Source organism: Chlorocebus sabaeus, chromosome 17 (genome assembly GCF_047675955.1).
Source record: "Chlorocebus sabaeus isolate Y175 chromosome 17, mChlSab1.0.hap1, whole genome shotgun sequence".
Taxonomy (NCBI): Eukaryota; Metazoa; Chordata; class Mammalia; order Primates; family Cercopithecidae; genus Chlorocebus; species Chlorocebus sabaeus.
The window spans coordinates 7,452,068-7,465,122 of record NC_132920.1 but is presented as its reverse complement, the minus strand read 5'-3'; the positions used below and the strand labels follow the sequence as shown (position 1 = coordinate 7,465,122).

Sequence of the window (13,055 nt, the reverse complement as noted above, 5' to 3'; positions counted from 1 at the left end):
ACCTGTCTGGTGCTGGGGGTGGCCAGGGAGCTGAATGACCAGAGTCTGGTAATGCTTCTGGGCATCGGTGAACTGAGACTGTATTTTCCGTTTGTCGTCATCTCCAAACATCTCTGAGCCTTGGCTATTTCTGATGAACTCTTGGTAATGTAACTCAAGGTCAGCTATCGTCTTCGTGTAATCTTCCTGCCGCATTGTTTTCAGCTGAAAGGAAACAGGCAGAAGTGATCTGGGATTTATGACTGCCCCACAGTGCAATCAAGAAGAGTTGGCCAAAAAATGCCACCCACTAAATGGGACTCAAAGCAACACTCATCACAGGCTCATTAAGATATAAAAGGTCTTTTAGGGCTTAGACATTGCTCCCAAGAACCACAGGAATGGGTTGCTAATTTTTTTTTTCTTTTTGCGAAATATTATGGAGAAGCCCTAAATGTAAAGCAGAGCCCAGCAAAGCTGCTCCAACTAAAATGAGAAAAAGGGCTCAGGGGACCCCAAAAGGTATTTTCTGTGCCCCTCTCCTCACTTCCATCCTTGTCACTCCTAAAGGATCTCCCTCCCCTGCTAGGACTCTTCAGACCACAATCCGAAAACAACTGATTTAGAGTAACTAACACTTAGGGTGCTCTTCCAAGAATTCCATCCCACCTTTTACTTCTGTGATACCCAGTTAATCCTTTATGACCTAACTTTCCATTACATCGAAGGAGCATAGGGTCCAGAATCTTACAGGAGTGCATGGCTTTTCCACAGGCACCTCGGGCTTACTTGTCAGGCCACCTGAATTAGTATTACCTCTTTCTCTCATTATCAGCCATATGCTAATCCCTCCCGTTCTCTATTGGACAGACTAGAACCTCCAAGGAGGGCTGAGCTGACTTGCTTGATGAGACACAAAAGCACAGCTACACAGCAAGAAGGTCAAACTGTTGGACACAGGCACTGCGGAGGGCAGTGCAGCCCTACCTCCAGGCAGCTTAAGTGGCCCTGAGGACATACCTTGGCAATCGTCATGGCCCTGATCTTCTCTATGTCAATCATGCAGTAGTGCCAGGACACCAGGCTCTTCATGTTGATGTAGAGTTGGTTCCACAGAGCCAAGATGGCTTCGTAGTACTGCTCAATCCTAACAGGCACAAAGGGAAAACATGCTAGAGCCAGGCTTTCACACTTCATCCCAAATGGGAAACCTGGACATGCTCACACCACGGCACAAAAACCTACGACAGTCACTCATAAAGTAACAGGTGGAGGTATAACTTTGAAAACAGTTCATAGATTTGGATTCATCTACTCCCCAAAAGTACATTCTGAATTATCTACATTATTGGCTGACATATATACTACAACTTTTTGTTGTTGTCTTGTTTTTCGGCAACTTTGTGATTGACAGAGGTCTAAGGCAGGATGGCAGGTGCATTAGATGCCAATGACCCAAAGCTTGGTCATGAGCACACAGCAGCTTACTACACTACTCTCCCTATTCTGTGTGTGGTTGAAGATTTCCATACTAAATGGCTTAAAGGAATCTGCCATGGACAATCTGTTAAATGAATGTTCTTCCTACAGTGAGTGAATGTTGATATTAAAGGCATTTTATGTTTGTGACTACATGTAAAATAATTGATTTTCCAAGAAGAAAAGGAGAACCTTAAAATGATGTCTTTGAAGTACATGACAAGTATTATTCACTCTGAACCCCCTACAGTCAGACTTTTTTTTTTTTTTTTTTTTGAGACGGAGTTTTGCTCTTGTTGCCCAGGCTGGAGTGCAATGGCACGATCTTAGCTCACCACAACCTCCAACTCCCGGGTTCAAGTGATTCTCCTGCCTCAACCTCCCGAGTAGCTGCGATTACAGGCATGTGCCACCACACCCAGCTAATATCGTATTTTTAGTAGAGACGGGGTTTCTCCATGTTGGTCAGACTGGTCTCAAACTCCTGACCTCAGGTGATCCACCTGCCATGGTCTCCCAAAGTGCTGGGATTACAGGCATGAGCCACCACGCCCAGCCAGACATTCACTTTTATCCTTCAATAACTATTGTCTCTTCAACAATTTGCAAGACAAAGTGAAGGTGACCTTCACAAGGTTCCTTTTTTTTTAGAAGATGGTTATTATAACAAGGCACCGTGTGTCCAAGCTTCAGGTGTAAGCACCTGCCCTCTTCCTCCGCCCTTGCATTCATGCGTGCATGCGTGGCTTTGGGAACCTGGATGACTTACTTGCCAGAGAGGTCCACGGCCAGTGGGTTCGGAGGAGGGATGATCAGCCCCACGGAGGGAACGAGCATGTCAACGCCTCCCGGGCCTGTCACATACCACTTGCTGCGCTCATTGTTGTCCTTCAGGATACACTCATCCCCCTTATGCACGATTTTCTGTAAGGCAAGCAGCCCCGGGGTTTGGCTTTATTCATAAGTATGTGTTTTTATTTTTTTTCTCAAAGATAGAAACAGAGATGAACACATGCAAATTATTAAAGCTTTTACCTTACTTGTTCCCCTCAAATGAAACTGATCATCATACAACTCAACAATACTGACGCTTTAAATGATATATGTGAGCCTAAAAGGTATACATGAAGTAAGCTACATTTTATTTAGTTGGTCTCACTATGTCACCCATAGTGAGTGACATTCACTTTATATGCAACATAAAAGTATCATTTCTCATTTCTTTTATCAGAAATTTAAAGATGAGAGTGATCACAGACAAGTTTTACATACTAGAAGAAAAGTATTAAGCCTTATGAATTTTTAAAAGTTCTAAAATTAACTATTGTCCTTATTATTGACAACTACCATATGATTCACAACAGAGCTGCTGCTTTTGTTCCGTAGCTGCTGCTTTCATAGATCAAAGACATTGACTATGGTGATTATTGAACTCTAGATTAAGTGTTGCTTTCTTGATGGACAAAAATTTGCATGTAAAGACAGGGAAAACTTTTGTATCATTCTAAATGAGTACATACCTGGTCTTGTTTGTAGTCACAGAGAGCCCTGAGAATAATGGGTTTATTGCTTCTATAGTCTGGGTTACGAGGCTTCAGCTGTACAATCTTCTTAGACTTGTTTACCAAGTTCTGCACCTGACGCTTGTATTCAAGGATTTTCTCTCGTTCTTTCTGCAATTGTGAAAAAGATCATACTTTAACCCTGTGAGTTTTAGAGGAGATTTTCAAACTGCATTAACGTAGCTACATGACACACTATCACTGCAGTTGCATTAATTGTAAAAAGTCACAAATTCATCAGCAGGAAACAGGAGAACCTTTCATGATAACACTCTCCAGAAGCCACACAGGCAGGAATTAAGTGGGCAGGGAAGAACATCCTTGTGTGAAAGGGCTATGCTGATAAAATTTGAAGTATGCTTTCCTAAAGGAATTGTCATGTGAAGTAATGTTCTCTCTGTTCTTATTTTCAACAAATTGCCCAGACTGAAGCAAAAGTAACTGTCAAGAGTAGTTGGGCATGTAAAGAAGTTCATTTTGAGAAAAGCCACCGGAAGCTGAAGAAAGCGTTGGCTTGGCTCTGGGCGTGAGTTGTACAATAATACTAATCAGAGCCAGCTGCATCCAAGGCATGTGTTTTATCTCCCTGACCAGGCACAGCTGCTGAGGTTCTGGGTCTGAGACGATACCTCCAGCTCCTTGATCTGTTCCAGCAGGTGCTGCAGGGGCATGTTCTTGTCGCAGGGGTACTTCTTCCTGATGGAGTCCTGAAGCCCCTTCAGGTATGCTTCAGTCGCGTGGGCCTCTTCAAAAAACTGTGAAGGATGAGAGTGAGCAGTGAATGAACAGCAACTCAATAAGCAATTTCATCTAGTAGTTCTGTTTCAAGGACTATTATCCCTAAGCCTCTCTTTGACAGGTGGCTAAAGGAAAAAATTCGTGCAGAAAGTATTTAGGTATGTGACCGTGGGAAACTATTTGTGGGACTGATGGCAAGGTTACCAATCTATGCTCCTCTGCACTCAAAACCAATGAAGAGGATTTATGCAACATTTTGAAGATTATTTTCAGTGCTTTATAAAACACACTCAACAGATTAGGTATTAAGACCTAAATAGCAATGAAATTAGTACTAAATATAAAAACCTGAAAGTAGGCAGCATTTTCTTTCAGATGAACATCAATGCATTTGGTGATCTGAAGAATCCAGCTCCACTGCGTCTGCAGAGTGTCCATATAGGCCTGAAACAAGAAAATGTCAGCTGTCTTAGCCTAGCTCAGTTGTACAGATGCGTACGCACCAAGAGATAGGTGAGCCTGCATGAAAGCTAGTAAGCAGTTTTTATCTCATTCTAAGTCAAGCAGATATTTTTCTAAAAGTTGGAAAGAGAATTTCTCACCATATAACTCTTGGTAAGGTCAAAACGGGATTTTAAAATCAGCTTTCACAAATAGACACCACGAGGAGTCTTAGTCAAAATATGTGTCACCCGAATAGCAGAGATACTGGCCAATCAGAACCATCACTGGGGCTAGCACCCGAGTGGCGTCCCTTTGCCACACCAAGCCCTGTTCCTGGAGGGTTGCTGAATCATGGGGAGGTTCGAGACATCCAAGCAAAGGGCTTAGGGGGCTCAAGACAGTGATTCTTACCAACTGATATGGAAGTTTCTGGTTTTTTAGTTTTATTTTTATTTTTTTGAGACGGAGTCTCACTCTGTCGCCCGGGCTGGAGTGCAGTGGCGCGATCTCGGCTCACGGCAAGCTCCACCTCCCGGGTTCACACCATTCTCCTGCCTCAGCCTCCGGAGTAGCTGGGACTACAGGCGCCTGCCACCACACCCGGCTAATTTTTTGTATTTTTAGTAGAGACAGGGTTTCATCGTGTTAGTGAGGATGGTCTTGATCTCCTGACCTCGTGATCCACCTGCTCGGCCTCCTGAAGTGCTGGGATTACAGGCGTGAGCCACCGTGCCCCGCCAGGAAATTTCTGCTTTTTTAAACAAGCAGTAAGGCCATACCAGTGCTACCAGCTAATGTCAACCTTGAGCGTGGCCCACAGATGGCAGTCTAGGGCAGCAGTCAGCAAACTATAGCTCAAGGGCCACATCTGGCCCACTTCCTGTATTTTTAAATAAAGTTTTATTGGAATACAACCACACTCATTCACTTACACAGTGTCTATGCCTCCTTCTGCACTTTAATAGCAGAGTTAAGTAATTGTAACAGAGATCAAATGGCCTGAAAGGCTAAAATACTGATTGTCTGGTCCTTTCCTGAAAGAGTTTGCCAACCCCTGGCGTAGGGTATTGATTCCAGAATAAAAAATAAAGTTGGCATGGCTTTAAGTCTTATAAGAATTACTCATTTGGATAGTCTTACTTTATGAAAAGTTTCCTTTTTGTTTCCTAACAAAAATATAAACCTCATGAAGCCTACCTCAATTTTGTCTGAAGCTGGATGCTGATTGAGGACAAGTTGGTCACTTTCTTGTTTCAGCTTATTGAGCTCTTTTTCTTTAACTTCCAGTTGACTCATGCGTATCTGTGAATGAAGAAATAAGAAATCCTTTGGAGCAAGTCATCATTAAACTTCCATCACTCCCACAGCACTTTTTAAAAGTGAAATACAAAACTGCATTTTGGAAAGGAACAATGCCAAAGAATCATGCTGTTTTCCTCAAGAATCACAGCATTTTTAAGGCTGAAAAGGATGTTTGCTCCAGGTGAGGATGAGGCTGAGGCTTACTCAAAATGATACAGGAGGAAAGAAGAGCTACAACCATCCTGAGGTTTTCTAATCCCAGGCTTCCACCCACCCTCCTGCAGTGCCACACACACCCTGGGTTATCTGAACGTACCAGTTCTTACCCTCTCTAAACAAACTATGGTCTTCTGGGATATTAAACAATGTATTGCCCCTCTTTTTCTTTTTAACTTTAAGTTCAGGGATACATGTGCAGGTTTGTTACACAGGTAAACTTGTATCATAGGGATTTGTTGTACAGTTTATTTCATCACCCACGGATTAAGCCTAGTACCCATTAGTGATCTCTCGTGATCCTCTCCCTCCTTCCACCTCCACCCTCTGCCCTCCGAAAGGCCCCAGTGTGTGTTGTTCCCCTCGATGTATCCATGTGTTCTCATCATTTAGTTCCCACTCTTAAGTGAGAACATGTGGAACTTGGTTTTTTGTTCCTGCATAAGTTTGCTAAGGATAATGGCCTCCACATGGAGAAGTTTTCAGGAAGGAAGCGTTTTTCATGACCATTTCAAAGGAGGCTGAATTGCAAGGGGCTGATTAAACTATTCATAGGCCATTCATTCCCCGAGCTCCCAGCTCTTCAAGGCAACAGGCTCAAGGCAAGCGTCTACAGTCACATGGGGCGAACTTACGGAGAAGGCCTCCTGTTTCTGAGCGATGTTGGTGTTCTTGTCGCTCCAGTCGTACAGCAGCTCCTCCTCCTCGCAGTCATTGATCCACATGATCTCCCGGGACGTGGCCTGGATGATGTTCTGCAGCTGTCGCAGGTGATCCATCCTCTCAAAGGACGCTTTCTACACAGGAAGTTCAAAGGCAGCATTAAAATAACAATATGTGGATGACTGGTGTTCTCTGCAGGTTTACAGATTAACCCTGTAGTCCCTTTTACAAAAAAAAAAAAAAAATCACACGGATAGGAAAAAATGTTAACCTTGTACATTCACTGACCACCTGGTATGGGAAAAGACCTATCCAAACTTGCAGTGAATAATACGGCAGCAACTCTTTTTTTTTTTTTTTTTGAGACAGAGTGTCGCTGTGTCACCCAGGCTGGAGTGCAGTGGCGCGATCTTGGCTCACTGCAACCTCCGCCTCCCAGGTTTAAGTGATTCTCCTGCCTCAGCTTCCTGAGTAGCTGAGATTACAGACATGCACCACCATGTCCCACTAACTTTTGTATTTTTAGTAGAGACGGGGTCTCACCAGTTGGCCAGGCTGGTCTCGAGCTCCCAACCTCAGATGATCCTCCTGCCTCGGCCTCCCAAAGTGCTGGAATTATGGGCGTCAGCCACCAAGTCTGGCCTTAAATTTTTTTATTCTTCTACATAAGGTCTTTTTTTGGTATTTTTTACTGATATAGTTGTACATATTTGGGGGTACACATGATACCTGGACACAAGCATACAATGTATAATGATCAAATCAGGATAACTGGGATATCCATCACCTCGAACATTTATCTTTTCTGTGTGTTGGGAACATTACAAATATTTTCTTCCAGCTATTTTGAAATATACAATAAATTATCATTAACTTTAATTTCCCTATTGTACTATCAACTATTAGAACTTATTCCTTCTATCTAACTGTATTTTTGTACCCATCAGTAATTAGTTTTGGACTATGAGGGGGAAAATGGACTCAGAGAAATCAAGCTTTTCCTACCTTCTCCCCAAAAATTCCAAGTGCCATAACTCACACCCCAGCCCAATAGGAAAATCACTGTGTCACCACCAGTGACATTATTTAAAAAGTATCATTGCCAACAAGGAAACATTAAAAAGTAAAGATACGGTGACACAAACAGGCAGAAGAATGGAAATCTCTCCTCTTATGAATCAAGTAACTGCTATGACAGAGTCTGTCATAAAATGGTGATGATGATCTGGTAGACCTCTATCTTGAGAAAAACAACTTTTATTTTTGCTTAGACTTCATAAAAAAGACCACAATTCACAAGTGGCAACGTTTTCTTGCTTCAACTGCAAGTATTTAACAAGTGCCATTTATGTGACACAACTTGAAAACAGAACAGCAGTAGGGACTGTCTCCTGAAAACAACTTTTAGGCCGGGTGCGGTAGCTCATGCCTGTAATCCCAGCACTTTGGGAGGCCAAGGCGGGCGGATCACTTGAGGTCAGGAGTTTGAGACCACCTAGGCCAACACGGTGAACCTGGTGAAACCCTCTCTCTACTTAAAAGAAAAAAAGAAAAAACTTTTAAAATTCACTTCTAAAGGAAACTCAGCAGCAGCAACAACATTAGCATCGATGAACAGGCGCCTCCCCGCCAGGATGTGCTTGGTAGTTCTCGAACTGAATTGAATTGGGGAAACAACAGAAAGTCTGCGCACTTGAGAAATAAATCAGCTTACCAGCAGGTTTTCATACTCCTCCTCCAACTGGTAGATGGCAGATTTCTCACGCTAGAACACAACAAAAAGCAGGCAGATATAAATCCCCTTGTGGACTGTATAGAAAAGAGTGGCCCTCCTCAACCTCCTTTTCATCAGATACTGGCCTCAGATCCCTCCGTACAAAGAAAGAAGTACTTGCTCTATGAAATATTTCACCCATGGGGACTTTTTCCTAGGCAGTTGGAAAGCAAACCCTTGCTGGCCTGGCAGCACCGTGTCCACAAAGGAAAGCCCAGATCAGGGTCACTTAAAGACTCACTTGTTAGAAAATTGTCTCAACGTTTAAAGACATGATTTAGGATTCCCTAGGTCTTAGAGAAATGAAGGAGAAAGTTGGTCAGGTGCTCAGGTGGACAAAAGTAAGCCCCCCAAAAAGTCAGAAGTGAGGATGAGAAGCTTTGGTCTAAGATTGAAAAAAAAAAAAAAAGTTTAGTGATTTACAAGTGTAGAGACCTGGGGGAAACTAAGCAGTTAAGATCAGTTACGATTTTATGCTGTAATTCTCAACCCAGTTTCAAGTCTGACTTTTTCAGCACGGGAGCGGGTGTCAGGATGAGATACGGCTTTGCTCAGTAGAAATAATGTTTTAATTACCACCTAGGAAAGGATTCACCAATGACACAAACTACTGCATATGATTGTTGCATTTCCCGTTCAAAAAGATGTTCTGCTTACTGCAGAAACAACCTGCCACCTCCAGAGATACTTATTCACACACGGCAAATGAGTGTTTGCACACCCTCAGCCTCTCGTTTAACTCCTCTTCGAGTGTTAACATAATCTCTAACAGGGCTACTAATTCCACTTCCCCATTTCAGAAATGGGATTTCTAAACCTTTCCAGTCTTTTGGGAAAGAAATAATAGCAGTGTTTCAGAAGAAACTCCCTGGGATTGAGTAATTACATGATCCTTCGGTAGATAATTTAAATTAAGACTCTAAAATGAAACACTGAAAAGTACCAGGTCGGCTTTAATTTTGTCCAGCTGCCAGCGATAGTCGCCGATGGCATTGTGGATGCTCCGGTGGCTGTTGATGTGCTGCTCCACTGAGGCCAGGTCCACGCCCCAGGCCACCAAGTCCATCTCCGCCTGGGAAGGAAAGACAAACAGAGGCACCCTTTGTTTTTGCACGTTTGCACCTGATTCACTTACATACAGCATCACGGCTTTACTTCAGGTAGAACCAAAGATGTAAATATGGAGTATTTTTTTTTTCTTTTGATATGGAGTCTCGCTGTGTTGCCCAGGCTGGGGTGCAGTGGCGCGATCTTGGCTCACTGCAAGCTCCACCTCCCGGGTTCACGCCATTCTCCTGCCTCAGCCTCCTGAGTAGCTGGGACTACAGGCGCCCCTCACCACGCCTGGCTAATTTTTTTGTATTTTTAGTAGACACAGGGTTTCACTGTGTTAGCCAGGATGGTCTCCATCTCCTGATCCGCCCGCCTCGGCCTCCCAGAGTGCTGGGATCACAGGCGTGAGCCACCGCGCCCGGCCTGTAAATATGGAGTATTTTTGAAGCCAGAATATTTTTTAAAGATTCAAGGTTCCCAAATGGCTAATGCAGGGTTGCCAAATACTTCCCTCAACTTGTTTGACCCCAGCTCAAGATGGGCAAAGGAGGAAATTTGGAAATGGGAACCTTAAAACCAAGATCATGTCTTCTGAAGAAAAACAAATCTACCTGTGCACAGGCAAGCAAGCATGTGCACAGAACATATGTGTGCATATATATGTATGCTATGTTATGAAATACTCATTTAATCATTCTTAAATGTGCATCAAAAATCACTGAGTAAATGCAATCATACACTGTTCCCCAAACTAAATAGTTGACCTAAAAGTATCTTTCATTGTTTATTTCTTTATATTGTCTTGATGGATGTAATTATTGGCTTTTTAAAATCCAGCATATACCATTCCCTTTCAGGATGTAAAACTCCCCATGGCCCATTTCAAAGGGAAGTTACTATATCTACTCAAAGATTCACTTTCCATAAAATCTGACTAAATTTATTATTTGAGCCTCAAATTTAAGAATGTTTCACAATAAGAATCACACACATTGTTCCACCAGTTTCACACTGGGGCAAATCCATTATCTCACCCTTCTTTTGCATGAGTACATATAAATTTCCAAATCACCTGTGTCATCTCTTGGACATGCCAAGGGCAAACATTCCAATCGGGGATTGCAGTAAGAACATAAAACACATTGTTCTAAGCCACATCCATGTTCTAATACACTTGGCAAGGCTTCAGAAAAGGGAGCCATTTCAGAGTCAGACAACAGAAGGTTACCCAGGACTTTGACCCTTCTCTCCCACAGCTCTCTCGGCTTTAAACCAGAGACAGCCAGGTGCATGCAGTGGGACATTAGCAACGAGACCAGGCTCCAGCTCACGCCTCTCATTACCAGCCAGGTGTATAGTATCTGACCTGTCCATCGGCAAACACAAATCGGGGAAACAAAACAAAGGCTCAGGAGTGCCTGCCTCCTGATTGGCTGCTGGGGCAACAGTTCCCTTATCAGCTGGGCTCTGCAGCTCAGTCTCCTGGGAACAAGGTAAAGAATGCAGGGGAACAAGGGATAAGAGGAAAGGAGCCAGAGCAAATCCCAGAGCAAACCTGCAGTAAGCAATCAAACAACTTTTAGTTTGTTTGCAACCATGAGGGCTGCCTGCCTAATCTGGAAAGCATCGCTTATCAATTGCTTCTGTTAGAAAATGACATAAAACTGGCCAGGCGCGGTGGCTCACACCTGTAATCCCAATACTTTAGGAGGCCAAGGTGGGCCGATCACGAGGTCAGGAGTTCGAGATCAGCCTGACCAACATGGCGAAACCCCGTCTCTACTAAAAATACAAAAAATTAGCCAGGCATGGTGGCAGGCGCCTGTAGTCCCAGCTACTCGGGAGGCTGAGGCAGGAGAATCGCTTCAACCCGGGAGGCGGAGGTTGCAGTGAGCCAAGATCATGCCACTGCACTCCAGCCTGGGTAACAGAGTGAGACTCCGTCTCAAAAAAAAAAAGAAAATGACATAAAACTGAATTCATGTGGTAATACTTTTCCAAAATTTAAAACCATTGAGCATTTACTATATTCTTAAAAAGCTACATTCAACATAAATACAAAAAAAAAATGACAAATTACAGGCTGTCATCTTCTTATAACGGTCATACTAAGACAACTTTAGGGGATACGATGTTTCATTAACTAATTTGATTGGAAGGCTGTTTTGCCCATCATTGCGGATCCTTAAGACGTAGTTAAGCCCCATCAGCTCCGCCATGTCTTCTTTTGACTGCTCCACTCCACAGGAGCAGGCCACCCTCCCCTCTACTCCCAGCTAAGCAAGAATGTATTATAATTGATCTAGACAGAAATTTGGCATTTGGTATGCATTTTGTTTTCTTCAATAATATTCATTTTCAGGACTAGGGACCATAATCTTTGAACCCTCAGGTGCCAAGACATATAAAATCCTCAAGAAATGTGCTCAAAGATTAGAAGGAAATTTGAAAAACATACAAATAGGTTTGTATTTAGGTTTCTGATATTTTAACTGACTTTTGTTCTCTCCAAGCCCTACCTTCTGTAATAGCTTATATTCCTTATACTAAATGGGAGAAAAAGTTAACTGAATGAATGAATGAATGTTTAGTCACTGAAGTCCTCACTACTTAGGAAAGAATACATAAAAATTTTAAAGGAGTTGAGACATTTTAGAACCACTGCTGAATTAGTCTAACAACTAAACAAACCAGCTTTCTTACGACCACATCTACATTGCGTAACAGTCTCTCTGCAACTTATCACTCTAACACATCCACATTCTCAAGGGAAGGGTTAGGAGTAGGTTTTCATTATAAAATTCCCATCTACATGATTGTGGCATATTTCTACCACCACCTGTTCATTATAGGACATAATGATTACATGAAACAACACCACAATCATTAGTCTTGAAAAATACTTTGCAGAAACTCCAGTTCTAGGGAAAGGATCAGCATATCCTTCCAACATGATTTTACTTCACTCCCACACCGGTGACGTGATGGTTGCACAATGAGACAACTGAGACTTCAAAAGTATAAGGTAAGCAACCAATGAGCCCAAACCAGAACGGCTAGTTTCACTGTTTCCAGCTCCTCCAATCTGTGAACATTTTAAATGAACCACCACAATGGGCTGTTTTTCAGGTACCTATGAGTAAAACAGATGAGGTCAGTTGCCACTCACATAGAACAATGAAGTTATTTAGCACATAAACTCCCACAACAGATTTTTCCGGGGGTCAATATAAGAACTGGATATTCAAAGTCTACTAACTAAATTACACATATTAAATATGACCTGTGTGATAAAGGATGACTAGAAAGCAATGAGGTTGAGTCCCCAAGCCACACTGAAATCTCATTCATTCCAAAATAGAAGACCACTTTTCAAATTGTGTAGGAGGAAAATCCTGCAAACAGCAAGCTGCTGCTGCCACCTGAGGTCTAGAAGACTCTTCGTCACACCAACACATGGGCTGACCCCATCGTGCTGGAAGGCCTGGCCTGCACAGGTTTGGGCTGTTCAAGAAGCTGCTTACCCTTTGCTGCCTCATCCACCCCAAACATTCACTGGTGACGTGCTTGGTGAACTCATCCCAGCCAGAGCCGCTCTGACAAGTGTAACCTCCACCGCCCTTGGAGCTGGCCCTGCGGACTCGAGGGACACTGATGGCTTTATAAAGGGCTCGCATTTGCTCTTGGAGCTGAAGAAGTCTAAAAAGAAAAAAAAAAAACCTTTAAACCACTGCAGGAAAACAGCCTATGAAAACCCATTCTGGGCCAGTTTCCCCTTTTCTGAGTCTTTTGTGTCAATAGAGAAGCTATAAATGTTTTATGGTATTTGAAGATTTTTTTTTCTT

At 42.9% G+C, this 13,055-nt stretch overlaps 1 protein-coding gene across 2 annotated transcripts in view; it reads right to left on the bottom strand.

The window, feature by feature from the left end:
- Positions 1-13,055, bottom strand: part of DSP (desmoplakin) — a 45,129-nt gene that overhangs the window by 15,131 nt on the left and 16,943 nt on the right. For both annotated transcript variants that reach the window (XM_007973753.3, XM_007973754.3), the window contains exons 4-14: positions 12,735-12,909; positions 9,101-9,229; positions 8,098-8,148; positions 6,356-6,517; positions 5,400-5,504; positions 4,107-4,202; positions 3,650-3,775; positions 2,979-3,131; positions 2,228-2,382; positions 1,000-1,126; positions 3-204 (exon numbers count right to left, since the gene is read on the bottom strand). In XM_007973753.3, the coding sequence (XP_007971944.2) occupies positions 3-204; positions 1,000-1,126; positions 2,228-2,382; positions 2,979-3,131; positions 3,650-3,775; positions 4,107-4,202; positions 5,400-5,504; positions 6,356-6,517; positions 8,098-8,148; positions 9,101-9,229; positions 12,735-12,909 (1,481 nt within the window). The remainder of the gene's footprint in view (positions 1-2; positions 205-999; positions 1,127-2,227; positions 2,383-2,978; positions 3,132-3,649; positions 3,776-4,106; positions 4,203-5,399; positions 5,505-6,355; positions 6,518-8,097; positions 8,149-9,100; positions 9,230-12,734; positions 12,910-13,055) is intronic.